Source organism: Erigeron canadensis, chromosome 1 (assembly GCF_010389155.1).
Source record: "Erigeron canadensis isolate Cc75 chromosome 1, C_canadensis_v1, whole genome shotgun sequence".
In the NCBI taxonomy this organism is placed as follows: domain Eukaryota; kingdom Viridiplantae; phylum Streptophyta; class Magnoliopsida; order Asterales; family Asteraceae; genus Erigeron; species Erigeron canadensis.
This window is the reverse complement of record NC_057761.1, coordinates 27,722,504-27,742,727: the sequence shown is the minus strand read 5'-3', so window position 1 is coordinate 27,742,727 and position 20,224 is coordinate 27,722,504. Positions and strand designations below refer to the sequence as shown.

General features: G+C 33.8%; 2 protein-coding genes across 2 annotated transcripts; both read left to right on the top strand.

The window, feature by feature from the left end:
- The first annotated feature begins 5,752 nt into the window (after positions 1-5,752).
- Positions 5,753-10,833, top strand: LOC122585237. Its single transcript, XM_043757356.1, has 8 exons — positions 5,753-6,077; positions 7,312-7,459; positions 7,852-8,002; positions 8,123-8,248; positions 8,370-8,450; positions 8,540-8,732; positions 9,101-9,371; positions 10,359-10,833. The coding sequence occupies exons 1-8, from the start codon at positions 5,880-5,882 to the stop codon at positions 10,646-10,648; spliced, it is 1,458 nt and encodes a 485-aa protein (XP_043613291.1). The 5' UTR covers positions 5,753-5,879; the 3' UTR covers positions 10,649-10,833.
- A 2,604-nt stretch (positions 10,834-13,437) lies between these two features.
- LOC122596625 (histone H3.v1-like) lies at positions 13,438-19,976 on the top strand. The gene is made up of 8 exons (XM_043769239.1): positions 13,438-13,703; positions 14,198-14,288; positions 15,126-15,311; positions 15,389-15,523; positions 15,610-15,762; positions 16,399-18,557; positions 18,921-19,007; positions 19,504-19,976. The coding sequence occupies exons 2-8, from the start codon at positions 14,206-14,208 to the stop codon at positions 19,554-19,556; spliced, it is 2,856 nt and encodes a 951-aa protein (XP_043625174.1). The 5' UTR covers positions 13,438-13,703; positions 14,198-14,205; the 3' UTR covers positions 19,557-19,976.
- The last annotated feature ends 248 nt before the right edge of the window (positions 19,977-20,224 follow it).

Here is a 20,224-nt window from a genome sequence, read left to right as displayed (position 1 = left end):
ATCAAGCCATGAATTGAACCTTAAACAAGGTTAATTTTAAGTGTATAAGTCGTGGGATTAACGTTGGGTGTGTTTGGATTCATTTAGAAGTGGAAAACATGCAAAATTGAATAAACCCGCAGGTGGTCATGTCGCATCCAAATTACAGATTGAAAGAATTGGGTTTTTGGTTAGAGTTCATGTCGTGACCATGGTGGTCATGTCGCATCACGAGTCCATAATGCAAACTACTTAGTATTTGAAAAGTCATAACTTTCAAACCGTAACTCCGTTTTTGATAAGTAAGCTATCCACAAAATTGTGGAAGAGTGTATTTTCCAATGCTAATGTTCTTTAAAGATGAATCAAAACTAAAATAGTATCAATGAATAGTATAATGAGCAAATGTTAAGTTATGTTGATGTTTAGGGAGCTTGGAGATGTTCTTTAAGGTCCCGTTTATGTTACATGTCGATTATATGTGTGTGATAGGTAGTCGGGAACTCGAACAAGATACTTTAAAGTTGCTTATTGATCGTTGTGCTCATCATCAGGTAAGATACATGACTTTTCTCACGCTGGAGGCACAACAAAATGTAGTTTCTATAATTAACCTCTAATCGGATTATCTTATATGTGTTGGGTTTTTCAGGTTATGTGGGAGGTTATATGGGAATGTTTGCATGTTGATATGATGACGTTTAAAGTAAAGGTAGTTAATTGCACGTGTAGTGTGATGATTACAATGATGTTTCCATGAAGTGTTTATGATATGTGTTGTTGAAATGATCTATGTTGATATGTTGACGTTTAGAGTCAAAGTAAGTATGTGCATATAAAGTATGATGCTTAAAATTACGTTGCCATAAAATGTTTATGATATGTGATGTGATGTTGATAAAGTCGTTGATATGCCTAAATGTTGATATGTGATGGCTTATATGTGCACTTAAGTATGAAATGTTTAGTTCACTAGATACACGAAGAAATGTTATGTGATGTGCACGTTAATGGGATTACATGTTGAAGTAGGTGTGAAACTCATTAGGTAATGAATATACCTAAAGTTAAAGTAAAGATGTTGATATGTGATTAGTTTAGGTGAAAGTGTAGCCTAAGCTAATATAAAAGTAAAGTAAAGATGTTAATAAGTGATTAGTTTAGGTGAAAGTGTAGCCTAAGCTAATAAAGATAAGAAGTCTCGAGCATAATTTGTGTTAAGCTTAACCCGTGCTAGTTGAAAAGCTAGTGCGTATGTGGTCGCTTGAGTGACTCCTTGCGGCATAGTTATCTTGATCTAGTATTTCCGGGTGGAGTGACTAACCATCATGACGGGATACTATAAGTGGTCGCTTGAGTAATTTCCTGCGGTATAGTTACGTTGATATAGTATTTCTGGGTGGAGTGACTAACCACCAATGTTAAAAGCATAACGGAATGCTTAAAGTTGATTAAAGTTGATAAGTTGATAAGATGATAAGTTGACATACTGATAAGTCGATACGCTGATTAAAGTTGATCAAATTTGATAAGTTGATAAGATGATAAGTTGATTAAGTTGCTTACGTTGATTATAAGTATGATTTATCATTGATAGGCACAATTAGGAGTATATACTCTATATGTGCTAATATGTATACGTGGGATATGTTTATATGTGTTATGCAAAGATATGGGATGTTGATTAAGTTGTAAATGTAAGTTGATATGATGTGAGATGTTGTATAAGTTATAAGTATATGTTGATATGATATGAATTGTGTTGGAATGTGGGAATATGTAAAGGTGGGATTATCTTATGATGTTTGTGGATATTATGTGATGTGACCATGTTTTAATAAGTATAATATGAAGAAGTTTTGAGAAAGTAAAATGAAGAATGTTTTATTAAAAATGTGTGTATCTTACTTAGCTAATTTATTAGCTAACACTTGCTTTTATGAAAATGTTGTGTCCTTCAGGATAAACAAGTTTGAGCTAGGAAAGGATTAGCTCGGTGAGATGGGTAGAAGTAATTAAGAAGACTAGCATAGTTTGTTGAATGCTTAGACTTTACCCATAGCCATATGTTCGGCTACTTTATTTATGATTTATGTTTCATTTAATGTTGATGGCATTTATGTTGGTGCCAAGATTTGGATTTCATATACATTGTTTTGATGATGCGGTTAGTAACACCATTTTATGAAAGGTACAATCCGTTACGGATGAGACTGTTTTAAGTGATCCTTTTCCGCTACGTTTAAACGTTGTTTGACAAAGTTTTTGAAAATCCAAGTTTTAAAATGACGGGTGTTACACTATTAGACCATCTTTAAGAGCTAGGTGATAGAGGTGGGTGAAATGATGTGAATGATTAAGAGCTATAGGTGAAATAGAAAGTTGAAAGGAGATAGGTGATATGTTTCACCTAGATGAAAGAGAAGATAGTGGGTCCATTTCTTTTGTTTTTATTATTTTGTTATGTTTTATTTTATTTTGATTGGTTATATTATGGGGTATTGTTGGGAATAGTGGGGTATTATAAGGTATTAAATTTGAAAGTGAATGGTTAAGGAGAAAAGAGAAAGTGAAAAATGTGAGAAGATGATGCTGATGTGGCAGAGAAAAGTGTAGGTAAAGTGGTGAATGGTTACGAATGGTCTTAATAGTTTAAAGAAAGCTCATGTCCCCACCAACACCACACCATATTCTTCTATTTGTTTTCTCACTTTTTCTCAATAAAATACCTCCTGAAAATACCATTGCCAATGCTAATCTTGAGAAAATAGCGAGAAAGTGAGTGAAAAAAAAAAGTTGGGTAGGGCCTAATGGAGCTGCCTTAGTGCCTTTAAAAGTTACGGAGTACTTATTATTATTTACCCTGTTACTACTGGACTTTAGAAACAATTAGGAGAGGGGTGAATATATATCCATGATATTCAAAAGTACATATAAAATTTAGTAGCTAGGAATCCTAGGACGAGTGGACGACATCTTATATACCTATAATAATAATCTAATTGTTTTTTTTTTCCAAAAGTAATTGGTTTTTAACTTTTTTTTCACTTGTTATTGGGTTAATATCTCTTTTTGAGCTAGAATTACACAATTCTTCTTATGAGCCAAACTTTGATACATTTATAGTAAGTATATACAAATCAAAAATACTTAATTCAACATAATAATCGGTCCGTGATAGTAAGATCATGTTTAAATAAGCACTCAATTATTTGCTCTCGAGTTAAGAGTGATAGGTTTATTTCTATACTAGTCTTGTGCCCGCGCGTTACGGCGGGAGCTGATAAAAGAACGATAGTTTTGTGTGACGGTATCGTGTTGTTGCGTTAGGGTAGGAACAATTTCAGGTGATAGCTTGGTTCATGTGCCATCAATGTATAATGTTATTATAAGTCCAAAAGCATGAGAAAAATGCTAGACAAGTAAAAATAAAGGAACAAACAAAAGCTAATAATATGGCATGGTCATGACTCATGAGAGAATAAGGCTGATGACTAATTTGTTAGTTAGAAATCAAAAGAAAACTAGTTAACCTAAGTTGCATATAGCCACATAAGTTGCATATTAGTAAAAATTCCTTTGATTGTATTCATGATTCAACAGTGTTTTAAAATAATCGACACAACTACCAATCTACCTACAAACAAAAGACAAAGTAAAAACCAGTGATAGTGTACCACCTAGGTCACCCAGTCCAAACATGACCTGGCCAGTGTCATCCCGAAAGTCGAAGTTCAGCCCCTGGACATGGCTTATCAAGATCCTCTGGAGAGATACAGAAGGAAACCATCCTAAGACATTGTGTGTGACAAAGGACCAATCATTCTAACAATATGACGTGTAGTAAACCCAATCACCATAAAAGAAATACACACTCACACAGGCTACACATCGTATTAGGATTTGTGAGAGACCAAATACACGAAGCTTGTCTCTTAGTCCTCTATAAACACTCACTTCAAACGCTTATTTGGGGCAACGCTTTGACATTCACTACATTACTGGGTGGCGTCAACTTATATTCATCACTGGAAAGGAACCACTAACAAGTATGATCACAATTTCAACAATCATTTCTCAAGCAAATTCACCCTTAATACTTAAATGGCAAAATACGTTTAAAAAGCATGAATAAAATCTTTACCCATAAAATAACCGACACATAAATTAGATTTGTAAAGAAATTTCATACGTAAAATAAGTTTTTAAAATATTTAAAAAATGTGACAAACTTTATAAATTTCGTGGACTTATCCATTTACTTAAAAGAATTAATTACAACATTGGTCCATGTGGTTTGTACATTTTAGCAAGGGGATCCTTTTTCGAGAATCGTTGCAATGGGGTCATTATTTTGGGAATTTTTTGCCAAAAAACTGGTCCAATTTTGATAAATCTGTTAAAGGTAGTCGTCAAGTATGCATGTGTGCATCACGTGTGGGGGTATTTATGTACTTCCCACCCCACAAGGACCCCCATTGCATAGGTACCAACCTTACAACTAACTCATCTTTATATATATAATAAAATACTATTGGCCTAACCACTTCTTAACCATTTTAAAATTTTTGTTAACCTAAAAATTAAATTTACATGTATCATAATTAAAATTATAAATAAAAAAATATGGAACAAAAAAAACTTTTAATTATTATTTATATTAATAATTATAGAAAAAGTTTTATAAACTTACTATTTTTAAAAATCCATCACTAAATAATACTTTTTAACTTTTCCATAAAAAATTAAATCTTATTAGATAATTAACTTAAATAAAAATTTTAACAATTTTTAGCTTTTCATTGATTATTTATAGCTAAATTACCAAAGACATTTTCATTAAAAATTCTAAAACTTCTAAATACTTCAATTGATGATTAAACTCCAATTTACATAGTAACTTATATCTACTTTCTAAGAATATATATCAAAGATTTTGTTTTAAAGGCAAATATCAAATTACTAATTTGCTTTTATTTATATTTCTAAATTAGAATTTATAAGTTTTTTTATTTGCATTTATTTAATAATTTAATTTATTTCAAAAAATATTGTTGACTTCTGGCATATTTGACACGAGAATAGATATACCATATATGACATTTATATTATTCGAACAGATTTGGTTTCTTCTTTTTAATAAATATCAAACTCCTAACATACAACTTTTTATTTATTTAAGCTTGTATAATAACAAAAGTTTATATATAAATCAATTTTCAAAAATAAAACTATTTATATATGGTATATTTCCATTATTAAAGTTTTAAAGTACACATAAATTTAATATTAGAGACCTAACGAGCAGATAATTGTATGTTACAATTTGGTTGAATTAAATAAATAAAAAAAATATAAAAGATGTTAGTTGCAAAATTGATCCCTATGTTTTTTCTATTTTACCAATGGGGTCCTTTTGTTGGAAAAAGTACATAAATACACTCACACATGCTGCACACGTGCACACTTGACGGCCACTTTTAACAGATCCGTCAAAATTAGATCAATTTTACAAAAAAATCTGAAAATGGAGACCCTCATTACAACCATTTCAAAAAAAAACCATGTACCCCACTGGGACCAATCTTGCAATTAACTCTACTTAAAACAACAAAAAATATATATTTTTTATACATTTAAAAATACTCGTAATAAAATTACAAAAATCCGATAATAATAATACTATAATAGAATTTGGAGAGAACACAACACTATTTGGATATCATTTTACGAATTCACTGCTCTCTCACTACTTACAAACAATTACTCCGTAATAAATAATTCCAAAATCCCCAAATTCTCATTTCATTAATTTCTTGGGGATTTTGGGTTTTTTTTTTCCTTAGAATTTTAATTTCAATAATAAAAAAAATCAAAATTAGGGATTTGGGGTGGTGGAAATGGACGGAAGGAGGATCACGGCGAGTCCACGGCCGTGTAATGGTCGGCGCGTGGCGGTGACGAAGAAAAGAGCGCGTGGGTCAGATGGGTTTATGAATAGTGTTAAGAAGCTTCAAAGAAGAGAGATTTGTTCTAAAAGAGATCGTAGTTTTAGAATTTGTGATGCTCAAGAAAGATTTAGAAATATCCTTTTGCAGGTTATATATATTTTTTCTAATAATTATTTGTATTTTTATATATAATTATATATAAAAGAATATAGAATGAATCTTGGTTAGTGTAGCTTATAAAGTTTTGATTTTTATTATGGTATATGAATATTTATATGATGTAATCTCGATTTGATTATGTGGGTATTAAAAAAGTGTGTGTATAAATTGTATAATAGTATGATATAAGTGGCTTTTTTGAGTTTGATATGAGATAGTAGTAATTATTTAGTAAGAGAGTATGTGTGAATATGTTTATGTGAGGTTTTGTCTCGTTTGACTGCGTTTTTCGTTTGTGTAGTTATTCATATATGTAGAGTTTTTGCAGAAATGAGATAGGGTGACGATTGTTGGCGTTAGGGTTATCGGGTTAGGAAGTTGGAAATGATTGTTTTTGATGTTGTTGAGACAATTAAATCATTGCTAGAATCCAATTAGTTAATGATTGTGACATGATAGTGTTATAAATAACTCGAGTGACATTTATGCTTTTATGATTATAGAAGCTGGAAATGATAGTTTTTTAACGTTTCTGAGAAGGTTGAAATGGTTACTAGAGTCCAATGTAGTTATGATTATAGAAGGTTGAAATTAGCTAGAATGAGCAATTATGATTCTGGAAGTAGGGAATGATTGTTTCTGACTTTTTTTAGAAGGTCAAAGTCATTCTAGAATTCAGTGTAGTTGAATGCAAGATCCTGCGAAAATTAGCTTATGTGACAATTGCTGCAGTTATGGTTTTGCGTTTTGGAAGTTGAAAATGATAGTTTGTCGCGTTGTTGAGAAGGTCAAATCATAGAATCCAATGTAGTTAATAATCGATACGTGATCTTGTCCAAAGTAGCTAAAGTGATGATTGTTGGAATTATAGCTTTCAGTTTTGGTAGTTGGAAATGATAGTTTTCCACTTCGTTGAGAAGGTCAAAATCATTACTAGAATGGTAATTACCGATGCATGATCTATTATTGCATTTTTGCTTATATATGACTGGGAGTGGGGTGAGTAGAATGACTAGAATCCAATGTAATTAATGATCATGTGAACTATATACGTACTTATACATGCTCATTAATGTTTGTCGGTGGATAATATTGGGGTTTTATGTGATAAAAGTTGTTACTTTTTTGATATTTATTTATAATGTTCACGCATTGTTTGTATGTCGTACTCTATATAGTTCGCTGACTGCTTACTGATTTATTTGGTGATCAATGGTACCAGGAGGAGTATGATACTCATGATCCTAAGGGACAATGCTCTATGGTTTTGCCTTTTCTTAAGAAGCGTTCAAGAATCATTGAGATTGTTGCTGCTCGTGATATAGTCTTTGCTCTTGCCCAGTCCGGAGTTTGTGCTGCATTTTGCCGAGGTATAGTATCAGTTAGGATGCTAAGAATTAGAGGTGGCGGTTTCAATCTATTTACTTATGAACTGGTTGATTTGGTTTATAGTTTATTCATAACAGGTCATGAAATACTTTTTTTTAATTGAAAGTTGCCCAAAGTTAACATTTTGTATCAGGTAGTTTAAATACCATTCTATTAAGATAGTTTCTGTAATCATAGCTAATGCATTATATCTTTGTTAAAAGAAATGTTTGCTGGTAAACCAATACCCACCGGCACTACAAATAGGTAGTTTTAACCTTGGACCCGTTCTGATGCACCAAACCACCCATTTAGCCACCACAAATCTAGAATACACTTTGTGATTTATTTCTTTAATGGTGATGGGTTCTCATGTGTTATGTATCTGATGCAGAGGCTAACAAAAGAATATGCTTTCTAAACGTCAGTCCTGATGAAGTTATAAGAAGCTTGTTTTACAATAAAAATAATGATTCACTGATTACAGTATCGGTCTATGCTTCTGACAGCTTCAGTTCCTTGAAATGCAGGACAACAAGGATTGAGTATGTGAAATTTACTTATATATATATATATGTATGTATATATATATTTGTATTTGTATCATAGCTTTGCATCATTTTAAGTTTATGGCTGAGCGTTTATCACACTGATATTGGTGACAGATACATACGACGAGGTCAACCTGATGCTGGTTTTGCTCTTTTCGAGACTGAATCTTTGAAGTGGCCTGGTTTTGTGGAATTTGATGATGTGAATGGAAAGGTGCTGACCTTCTCAGCACAAGATAGGTAAGTTTTTGGCTAATGTGTCCAAATGAGCATTGACGTTAATTTCTAGCTTTATGTCATCTTTGTGTACTATGTTGTTTTCTTCCGTTGACATTAATATTCTCCGTTATGTTTTCTTCAGCATTTACAAGGTGTTCGATTTGAAAAATTATACCATGTTATACTCTATATCAGATAAAAATGTACAAGAGATCAAAATAAGGTATATTCTTCGCTTTGTGAGATTTCTTTATACTTTTTCTATATACTGTGGTGTTAAATTTGCTTATGATATATCCTTCCAAAACACAGTCCTGGAATCATGTTGTTGATATACAATAAAGCTAGCAGCCATGTTCCTCTCAAGATTGTCTCTATTGAAGATGGAACTATTCTAAAATCTTTTAATCATCTTCTTCATCGTAACAAAAAGGTGGATTTCATTGAGCAGTTCAATGAGAAACTTCTTGTGAAGCAAGAAAATGAGAATCTGCAGATCCTTGATGTAAGGAACTTTCTCATTTTATGGCTATACTATTATGCAAAGGTGGCTGTGTCAACCCATTTACTTATAATGCATCGATATTGGTTGTTTCTTGATTGGGTCCCAAAAAGCTTAGCTATAAAGGGAACAGATCTAAGGGTTGATACTGGCCAAATTTCTAACTTTAGTACATACCTCATAAATCGTTTTATTTCAAGGTTTCTAAATCATATTCAATGTATAAGTTTATCATAAAAAAATGGGCAAAAAATGTTGGCGGGTGACCCAACTATGTTAACCTTAAAAAATATTGTCAGATCATGCCTTACTTTGATCTCTTAAATTATGTTAGAAGTAGCGTTGAAGTCTAAAAGTGATTATGTACTCAGGTACGCAATTCCGACCTAGTGGAAGTTAGCAGGACAGAATTTATGACTCCATCAGCGTTCATCTTTCTGTATGAGAACCAATTATTTTTAACCTTTAGAAACCGGACTGTAGCTGTTTGGAACTTCCGAGGGGAACTTGTGACTTCATTTGAGGATCATTTGCTGTGGCATCCTGACTGCAACACTAATAACATATACATCACAAGTGATCAGGATCTTATCATCTCCTATTGCAAAACCGAGTCAGATAACTCTTTAACAGAAGCAAATGGTAAACTGCTCAACTTAAACTTAACTATCAATTGATGTGCACAAAGTCCCTGGTCAGGTCTGACTAGTTATGCACAATCTAGACCCGTTTAGACTGGATTCCCCTGCTCCAGATCAGTCCGTACTTCAGTCCTGGCTGACCCAACCACTTTCAAAGCCGGCTTTATGGTTCCTTAGATCTAGAGGGGGCAAAATATGTTGGTAGGTGAGCATTTGTCAACAATGGGTCATAGGCTGTCAGCAGTATTCCATTTTTAAAAACTTAGTGAGTAGTTTACGTATTAGTTATGACCATCAAGCTGAATCACTTATGATAATATTCTCTGATTTATTTCTTTCAATTGATTGGGATATTCTAGGATCTGAGTGCATGTTAAACCCGTTTCGTTTTGATATCCATCTACTCTTTTGACCCATTATTCATAGATATTTCGTTTCTGCTGAACTGAGTTAACAAGTCACTTCTACTTATAAAGTCTGTTCTTAACTTAATATTGTTGGAAAAACAAGATCATTTGATTTGGATATGTTTGATTGGGCTTGGTCAGGCTTTGTGCCTATCAGGCTTATAAGTGTTGGGGTGCTGTCCTATTGTACTGGGATTGGAAGGCTTGGTTCCCGTCAGGCTCATTAATTTTGGGGTGCAGTCCTACTATACATTTGTACTCAGATTGGACTTTGGTTTCTTGTGCATCTTTAAATAGTTAATGCAACTAGGTGTGAGTAAACATGTAAAATGGAACCAACTGTATGAGAATCAATAGGAGCTCCTTTGGTCTATAAATTTTCAACTTTTGTTTATGTCCACAAGGTTTTGTTTGATGTTCTTGAGTAGTATGTTGTTAAACTGGCTAAAAGGTTAACACTCGATTGGTCTATGAAGCCAAAGGTTGCAATTCCAATGGATTTGATTGGATCCCATATAGCAGGACCTCATCTGCCTCTGTAATTTGTGTCATCATTATTTTGCTTTTCTCTAATTATGCAGAAGGATCTATAAATATCAGCAACATTTTGACCGGAAAATGCCTTGCTAAAATAAAGGCTAAAAATGGTGTTCCATTGGATGAGTGTGGCTGCAGTGGCATTACCACCGAATCTGTTGGATCTAGTAGAAGAAGCTGCAAGTGCACCTCAAGAAAACGAATCCGAGCATCCAGGATTACGAGTACTGTTACAGAAGCACTTGAGGACATTACCGCCCTCTTCTATGATGAAGAGCGCAATGAGATATACACTGGTAATAGGCTCGGCTTAGTCCATGTATGGTCTAACTGAAGCTTATAGATGGAACCTGTTACAAATGTAACCATTAGGTTTCTTCAGATAGCTCATCAAGTCTGTTGTTTCATAGATATTGTACTCTTGTAAAATGAGATTTTTAGGAAAGAATATAATGTCATGTACAATGTTTGAGAATTGTAAAAAATGCATGTTATTTATCTTTAGATTTGGGTTAATAATTCTGATTTCTGAGGATGATCTTGGTCTAGTAGTGTAATATGTGTGAACTGTTTGTGAATCTCGTTTGTTGTGAAGAATAGTTTATACCTGGTTGTTTGAGCTCGCTTGGATCAAGGTCAGACCTACATTAACATACTGCTATTAACCCGGTCACTAAACTTAACGTGTTTACTATTTAAAGCACTAGTTTTACAAGCTTCATCAAAAGTGTATATGCATGTGCAATAAATGTGTTTACTGACCTGATTGGCGATACAATTGTCTTGTGACTTGATTGACCAGAAAGTGAAAGTTTGTTGATATGCTAGCCCTTGGGCTAGCGATCTAGCCGGTCAAAGAAAGTTCTTGGTTTAAACTTAAAGACTCCCAGGTGACCTGAAAATACAGTTTTCTTCTGCTCAGTGATGACATTTCCTTTATTCGACACAATAATTGCTCCGTAGTAAAACCCAGATAGTATAATCCCGCATAGGCGAGAAAGTTGCCATATGACACCAGACTAGCCAGTAGATGCAGTCACGCAGACCCTGGTTAATTAGAATGAAGCAACAAAATGGTGATGTACCGACATTGATGTGAAATAAATTATGTACAGCCTTACAGGTAACTTGTTGAGAAGAATATGGTTTTACATCTTTCCAGAAAAGGTAGAGTGCCAAGATCAATATGTTAAATATACATATTATATATCCCTCACTTAAAATATTACCATACATCATTTCTCCATATATTATTGTAGCAATCATTTGTATATTTGTATCAAAAATACAGAAGAGTGTTAAGCTCATTTTTCAACTACTTGATCAGTTCCATTTTTATCTATATTTATTTTGTTGGTTCATAAGCAGATTGTTATAGTATGACTTGGATTGTATCACATCCATATGGAAATAATTCGGTATGTATCGACCTGTTAGAATTCCGGTTTGTATTGAGCCCGGCCCTTTGGCTTCTTTTGAACTAGTAGTAGTCTGGTTATAAATATTCGTACCATCATAGTTAGAGTTTCATTATACAACATGTTTTCATAATTAATATAACGTATACTCGGTTTTTATCCATGGAGTAACCTCATAGGACATAACGATGTTAACTTACGATGTTCTTGTCCGTGTAATAACCCGATCACACCTATCAGACATAACCACATTATGTTATGATCTTTTACTGTTTCATTTATATATATGTTGCGCAACATAAACAAGCCAACATTGTCACATTTATGATACTATAGTGTTTTCCATTCTTGGACTTAAGATTCATCCTATAGTGTTTACTCAAACCTTTACACCACCTATCAAGTTGAGTGAGTTTGTGGTGATTGACTTGTAAGATAAGCAATATTAAAGTGAAGGTGCTAATATAGCTTTACTTGTTGGGGTAAAAAAGTGGGCATGTTACATTCTTTTTAGTGATGCAACAAACATGATTTAACAAAGTGTTTGGCTTTAAAAAATGATGGTGGCCAATGGTGGTGACGGTTGTGGTGGTACTCCACCGGCCGACACATCTTTTTTACTAGACCCTATTCGGTATTCCTATACTATTTCCATTGTCACAACTCACAACAACTCCACAACTTATTTAATTAACTTATTAATATTTTTCTTTTCCTTTTAACCATGTCTTATCAAGTATATAAGTAACACTAGCAACAAATGTCATTGGTTCAAGTGTAAAATGTATACATAAAATGAAAACGGATATTATGAACAAGGAGAAGGTTACCTACGATTTGTAGAAAAAATAACGTAAATGCCCAAAAATCATAGAAAACATACAATAAAACCTATTTTTTCCCCTACAAAATATCAATCAAAATCGCAAGTTTTGCGATTCTGAAAATAGTAAACCAAGACCTGCATTCGGAAAAGAGCAAACCATGCTTGCAGCACTGAAAATCGCAAACCATTGCTTGCATTTTTGTAATATTGCGAATCATGGCTTTCATGAGTCTAAAATTTAAACAAATTGGTGTCCCATTGCCCCGTTGGTGATTGGTAAAGCTTTTATGACCTTGAGGTATTCCACTTGATTACATCCTAGGTATTCGTGTAGTTTAAAAATAGGAGTTGGATAAATTGAGTTTTTAAAAAAAATATGGAAAATGATAAATTCTTCTAAAAAACAGCCTAAAAATCCTACTAAAATTATCAGAAGGTGACACGTGTTATCCACTAAGTCTCTTTGCTAATCTTGCCCCCTGTTTTTTTCCAAATTTTATCATCTCATGATTAGGAGGATTAATTATTTTCATATATATATATATATATATATATTAATTAGAGATTTAAAATAGTTTAAACAATCTTGTTTTGAGTCTACAATAAATTTTAATCATGCACAACAAACATATAAATTTACAACTCCAGGTAAATAATCCAATGATAAAAAAAAATCTTTTAAATGAAGGCTTGAATTTAGAAAAACTTACAAATAATTCAAGTCATAAGGCATAAAGTTTATATCTATTCTTTTAGACAAATTAATTAAAAAAACTTCTCCTACTAGATATTGGATGAAAAGGTATATTATGAATCAGATTAAAAAACATAGTATAAATCTCGTTTTCCCTATTATTTTAGCAAAGGACCAAAATGTAGACCAATCAACTTTTATTCAAATCCAAAGTTTCAAAAAATGCAAACTATTTATTTAATAAATTTGATTGATCCCCTCCCCACCTTACCTTTTCTTTTTTAATTATTCATTCAAAAAGATACACCACGCGCCATAAAACACACTACACAACAAACAGCTCTCTATCTCTGTCTCCTTTCTATACTTCCCTGCTTCACTTTCAAACGCGCCACCGCACGTCGCCGCCGTACACCGGACAAAACAACACACATTTTATTACAACTCTCAGGTATCAACTTTCACGATATGTTTGTATCTATACATATATTGTATTTCTTTCAATGAGATTCAATTTTCATTTATACATGTCAGTGAAAAACAGTTTAATTGGCTCATGCATAATGTTGTAAGTTTATATGAAGAATTTTTATTAAAAAAATGTTGGATATTATTACTAAAACATTATTGCCAATTTTCTGTGAATTAAGCTGAAATTGTTTTTATTTTTAGGGCTATAGTGTAGCTGGATCTAGTTTGTAACTGTAGATGAAGTTATATGTATTGATTATGATCATGTTTTGATTTTTTCGAGGTCGGTCGCTTTTTCGATTATTATCTTTCTGGAGAATACTTGGAAATTTGTAGTGCTTTTACTTTTGTATGTTTTGTACAACTATTTGAATTTGAATTTTGGCTCTTCATTAAAACAGATTCATATTTTAAATAATTTTTTTTTTATGAGCATTGGGATGTAACTTAGGGTTTTTCGGTTTGTTGTATCAGATTGATTGATGATGAAGTTGAAGGGAAGAACAATAGATCCCAATGCGCCACTCGATTACGTTAAACTACAAATTTTTCCAAGCAAGAACAGGTTGGTTTTTTTCCTTTTCTTTAAAAACTTATTGATGAATTTTTTGTTACAAATTCATTTGCATTTTTTTTTTTTATGTTTAGCTCATTGATTTGCATACGTATGGCATGACTATGTAATAATATATTGCGAAGTGTATGTAAATCGAACTTGTAAAATGTTCTTTCAATGTAATGAATATCCAAATTGTTAACATATGATGTACAAATGTGATCCTCATTTTGATATACAAATATCAGTTATTACTTAGAAAAATCATCAAAGTTATTTACCGCTTTTACTTTTTTGTAGTACGTTGGCATATCGATACTATTTTTCTTTTGTTTTTAACTAACTAGTATTAATTAATAATAAGAAACTAAAGAAAATCAAAAGAAATACAAAGTAACTAGTGATATTTATGTTCTTGACATGAAATGAACGTTTTGAAGGTTCGTTATATACATATACCAATTCAGCCAAAGTTCAATACACTCACATGGCATTAGCCCATAGTCCCCACATGACCGTATTAGAAGGCCGAGTTTGTATCACATTGTTTTCGAGAGAAGTTATAAGAAGCATTAGAAATGCATATTGTGCATTAACTCTCATGATTTGACAGATTCAATTTTGGTTTGTTTGGCTAAGTTTTTGAAGTATTACATAATATAATAAAAAGGCACTTATATTAGTTATTAAGTATTAACAAGAATCTATTATATGGGTTTACTCATATGTTCACTTGTTTCTTTGTTTGTTGTAAGATAATTATATTGAAATTTGAGCTGTCTAGCCGGTTTTTCGTTTAGCAGTAGGGTTATGTACATAACTATCTCCTCGTATAACATTTTTTAGGTATGAGACATTTGTGTGTAGTCGCAATAAGACTGAGAAAGTAGCATCTGGGACGTTGAAACAGCTATTGTTGCATTCACCTCGTGTAAAAGATTTGTCCTCGAAAGGGTTAAATATAAATTTCAAAATTTTACCGCCTGGCAATGTCAAGGATGCTGGGTGGTTTACAGTGGCAACATTGACAAGGTATCATGGTGTATTTTCAACCAATTAAAAAGCTTTTGTTTTCGATTTGCTTACTTTAATAATCTATAACTTGTCAGATTTCTACGCATTATTGGTTCGCCAGACATTTTTAGTATTGGAAATGAAATTGCTCAACTAGAGGAGACCAGAAAATTCCAAATTTCATTGTCTATGAACGCTGGAATTGATATTACATCATCGGTTGACTCCAAGTATGTGTTTAGTGTTCCTTGCTATCTATGATTTACTCACTGTATTCCATGCAATTTCTTAATCATTATATTTTGTCTTTTGATAGGAATGAACTACTAAGAGCAGTTGATTTAAGGCTCACAGCATTGAAAGACGAATTAGTTTCTGCCTTTGACAAGGTTACTGGTCAAATCTGTTCAACTAAGGACATCTTGGATTTGGAAAATTTCGCTCATCATGTTGGAGCCAAAGATATAAGGTACCTATAACCTTCACATGAGTAAATTCTCCTTGTGTTTTGCTTTCCTGTTTACTTATGTTAGAAATCAATTAGTCAAGTATCTGAGCTCCTGGTTTAGTAATTGCAGGTAGGAACCAATACATTTAGGTAGACAGTGGACTGTTAATAATGCTCTTTAGGAATATGTTTGTTGCTTTTCTCTTCCTGTACCTCTCATATAAAATTCCTAAAGATGGCACTTTTGACCCGTTTTCTTTTGAATGGGTGAATTTGGGTTATGGTTTATGTTTATCCGAAATGGCTCAAATTGAATATTGTGAGTATAGAGCCAACGGGCTAAAAGTTTCCCAATTTGTATTTGTTATGCATACAATCTATTGAATTGTTTTATTCTGAAGTTTAGATCCTTATCATAACAGTACGGTTTCTATAATCATGTTGAAGTTGAACACATAAATTAGTTATGAAAATTCCAACAAAAAGACAAAAAAAAGGTGGTTGCCGAGCTATCCTGACCCATTCCAACAAACAGTAGAATACATGATTTGATTTGTTGCCCTACCTTCCTGACCCGCCATCATGCCGTTTCTAATACTGTAATTCATAATGAGAGGATTATCACATTAACACTTGTTATTACCATACTTTTTCCAGGGATTCATTTCAGAAATTTGTAGAAATGGCCCTTTTCCCCACAGTTCAAGACTTGAGGAATGATGCTTTCAATAAGACTGAAAGAAATGCCCCTGCTCCTCACCTTTCGCTGTCAGACCCATCCATAACGTATTGCGTCTCTCCAACGCAAGCTGCTCAACTAGAACAAAGTTCAACTGACAATCATTCTTGTATTTCAAGTGAGGAGGACCAACCATCTATTGAGAGAAGTCGTACTCGTATCAGATCTGCAACACCAAGACGATCAGCATCTCCTATGAGGCGAATACAAATTGGGCGATCAGGATCACACAGGGCAACTGCACTAACTATTAAGAGCCTCAACTATTTTCCTGCTAGGGAAAAGGTATTGTTTCCGAGAGATCTAGATGGCAACAGTAGTGATGAGGAAGAGGAGGACCCAGAAAAACCTGCAAAGAAAAATGTACTAAGGATGAGTGTACGAGATAAAATCAGTCTATTTGAAAGCAAACAGAGAGACCAAACGGTAGACGTTTTGAAGACAAAGAAATTGTTAAATGGAATTGCTGGTTCGAAAAAAGCTGTACTGAGAAGATGGAGTTCAGGAATGGGTGACAATGTTACCCAAAATCCCAACACTACTACCGAGACTTCGCCTATCATTCCCAAAAATGAACCAGCAGAAGCAGAGTCTGATATATTTATTTATGAAAGTCAAGTTTCGGCTGAGTTAGAGAATATTAAACCAGACTCACCTGAAACAGAAACAGCTGAAGAAAACTGTGAAAAGCATCCTTCATCCATTGAATGGAATCAACAGAAGGAATCAGAACTGGATGATTTATTCATACAAATGATGGAAAACAAAAATAAGCCAGTTCGACATCGAAATCCCACCAGTGATATTACCAAAAGTAAGATATCTTTGGTGCCAAGAGAGGAAAGAGCTGAAATTGTTGATGATTATAAACAAATGGGGGGTGAAAAGCGAAGAGGGAAAGCACCCCAACTTAAAGTAACTCACCAAATCTTTAATGAGAAAAAATTTGAGATAAATTCCAATAATGTCAATAAACTCCAGAAAGAGAAGGTTCGCAAAAACTCAACCCCGTTAATGAGTTCCAGAAAGGAAGCCTCAAAGCCTTCTCTTATGAAGAAGATTCCATCTTCTTTGTCTGCTACACGCAAGTCATGCCCATCAACACCCTCACCAAGACCCACAGGTGCATCACCTACTAGAACCACACCACCAAGCAAAAACCCTCAGTCTGCATCATCAACTGATCTGTTAACCACAAAAAGTGAGATAACTCAATCACGATTCAAGACTACAAAGTCAACACCACCAGATACCAATAGAAAACTTAAAACTGATAATGAGAAGAAACAGGCAACAGTGACAAAAGCCAAGAAGCCAACTAAACCTAATCTCCAGATTCCTGAAGCTAAACTGAGATTATATAACGAAGTTACCAAAAAAAGTGGTGTGGTTGCATTAGAAACTAAGCCGTTTCTTCGAAAGGGCTCTGGGATCAGGTCTGGTGCCAGTCCGGGTATTAACAAGACAAAAGTTGTGGATCAGCCTGAGGAAACATCTAGGAGCGCTGGAACTCTAATTCAAGCTGAGGAGAATGAGGTAGCCATGACTACTGAAATAGAAGTAAATCAGAAGGAATGTGAACCTCAGGTGGTTAGCCCCACCAAATGCGAAGAATCAATGAGTCCTAATCAATCTAGTGTTACAGTTGAGGACGTGCTTAAAAAGGTACCATCACCAGACATTAAAAATGATGATGAAGTAGAATTGATGATTTCTCCAAATGCATGGGTTGAAGTAGAAGATGATCATCAAGAAGAGATCATTCCGTGCATGGAATGTGAAAGCCCAGTGAAAATTGTGTCTCCAGTGAAAGTTGTTGAGCCGTGTGGACCTTCAAGTCCACAGGTACGTCACTCTTTATCTCAAATGCTTTCTGTGGAGAGCAGTGAAGAAGCTAGTATTGGTGAGTGGGGAAATGCCGAGCACCCACCTGCTTTGGTCTACCAAAAAGACTCACCAAAAGGGTTCAAACGGCTCTTGAAATTTGCTCGAAAAACTAAACCTAAGTCCCATACGGCTAGTTGGTCTAGCCCGTCAGCACTTTCTGAAGGAGATGATGAATCTGAAGAGTCTAAAGGTAATAAGATCCTTGCTGATTACTGATGGTAAATGTGCTGGTCTGGCAGTTTCAAAAGCATAATCCTTTTTAAAGGGTTGAAACAGTCCGTAGACACTCATTGTTCAAACCATCAGATTAGAAAAATGTTTTAAAAACACACTGTAGGTGACGATTGACCTGTTTTCTTCGAAGTTATGTTTCTCACTTCTACTCATTAGACATACAAGATCATCCAATTAAATCGAACCATTTATTTGTGAACTGACCAAAACTGCCACCTCTAGTGCTGATCATTTTTTTGAAGTTCCTGCTACTACAATATGTCGAATCTCTGAAAAGAAACAAACTTCTTTATCTGTGTAACTTGTATGATCAATGCAGGTCAATCAAATGTTGGCAGATTTACATCCCACAATCACCCAAAGGTATCGGAAGGCCTTGTCTCTGCATCCATGAGTACAACAAAAGGTAGAGTTTCTGTGAAATGTTTGCAAGCTAATATTTTATTCTCAAAGAAAATGCAACTACTAATAATATTTTATACAAATTGACTCACCCATCTAAAACCCACAAGAGGCTTCACAATTGTTATTCATTATGCAAGATACCTTAGATTAGTTTTAACGAACAGTCCACCACCAAGGTGACCTAGTGATAAGGCGTCCTCGTGTCCTCACAAGAGGTCTCAGATTCAAAGATCACTAAGTAAACAGCTTGGGGAGGCTAGGAAAAGGTTCGAAAAAGGTCACGAGGATATCCAGGTTAGGCTGGTGTAAACCTGAGTCAACAACTCGCCTTTCTTGGGTAACCTGAACAGGGAAAACCTCAATTTTTTACCCATTCACCTCAAATAAGTTTTATTTATACTTTATTTGTATGCATTCCTAGTTTCCATCACCTCATTGTTTTTGCCTTTTTGGATACCCTTTAAATTTCATTGTTTTATGCTATTTTTCTTTTTCAGCAACAAAATCATTCTTCTCCATTCCAGTATTTAGGGGAAGCAAGCTCCCTTAACACCAAAGAGCCTTAATGATCATAAAGGACCGAGCTGTAAAATATACACATGACCTGCTGCGATACTTTGGGTGAAATTTAGCTAATAGGCCAGTTCAGATTGTTATTCCTTCCATTTGTATTGGAACAACTTCTCTTCGATGTTATAAGTTACATGTAAATTGTGCTCATATATGCTACAAGTAAGAATCCTTACTTGAATGTGTACATTAGAGAGTTAGTCGACTGAATGAGGATGGATTACGAGCCTAGCCTGCATTTTGTATACTACATACAGTTCTTGACTCATTTTTTGTATGATTGCTATTGTATTATTGTTTTAAGCCATGAAAACAGTCGTTCAGTAGGAATCGATGACATAGGTGTATATTTCATTGTTTGGCATAAACCATAATACCATATGACATGTATGTATGTTAACTTCTTGTAATCACATCACTTGTGTTCTTTGTTATTAATTAAGGTGGGATGAATTTGATTTCTTCTGCAGAGGGACAAAGTTTGAATAATCATTTTTGTAGCAAGTTTATTTCAAAATGCGATTGAAAATTCAAGATTTTCTTAAGCTTTCAATTGGCACCATGGATGTCTTCTTTTTATTTATTTTATTTTACTTTTTTATTTTCTAATATTGCATCCTGATTCCTGAGGTACAATGTTCTAAATAC

Bases quoted from the DNA above. Each gene is read 5' to 3' on its own strand.
- LOC122585237 (XM_043757356.1), top strand. From the start codon at position 5,880: ATGGACGGAAGGAGGATCACGGCGAGTCCACGGCCGTGTAATGGTCGG. The intron at 6,078-7,311 runs GTTATATATATT...CAATGGTACCAG, and splicing joins TTAGAAATATCCTTTTGCAG to GAGGAGTATGATACTCATGA. The intron at 7,460-7,851 runs GTATAGTATCAG...TATCTGATGCAG, and splicing joins TTGTGCTGCATTTTGCCGAG to AGGCTAACAAAAGAATATGC.
- LOC122596625 (XM_043769239.1), top strand. From the start codon at position 14,206: ATGATGAAGTTGAAGGGAAGAACAATAGATCCCAATGCGCCACTCGAT. The intron at 14,289-15,125 runs GTTGGTTTTTTT...AACATTTTTTAG, and splicing joins ATTTTTCCAAGCAAGAACAG to GTATGAGACATTTGTGTGTA. The intron at 15,763-16,398 runs GTACCTATAACC...TACTTTTTCCAG, and splicing joins GTTGGAGCCAAAGATATAAG to GGATTCATTTCAGAAATTTG.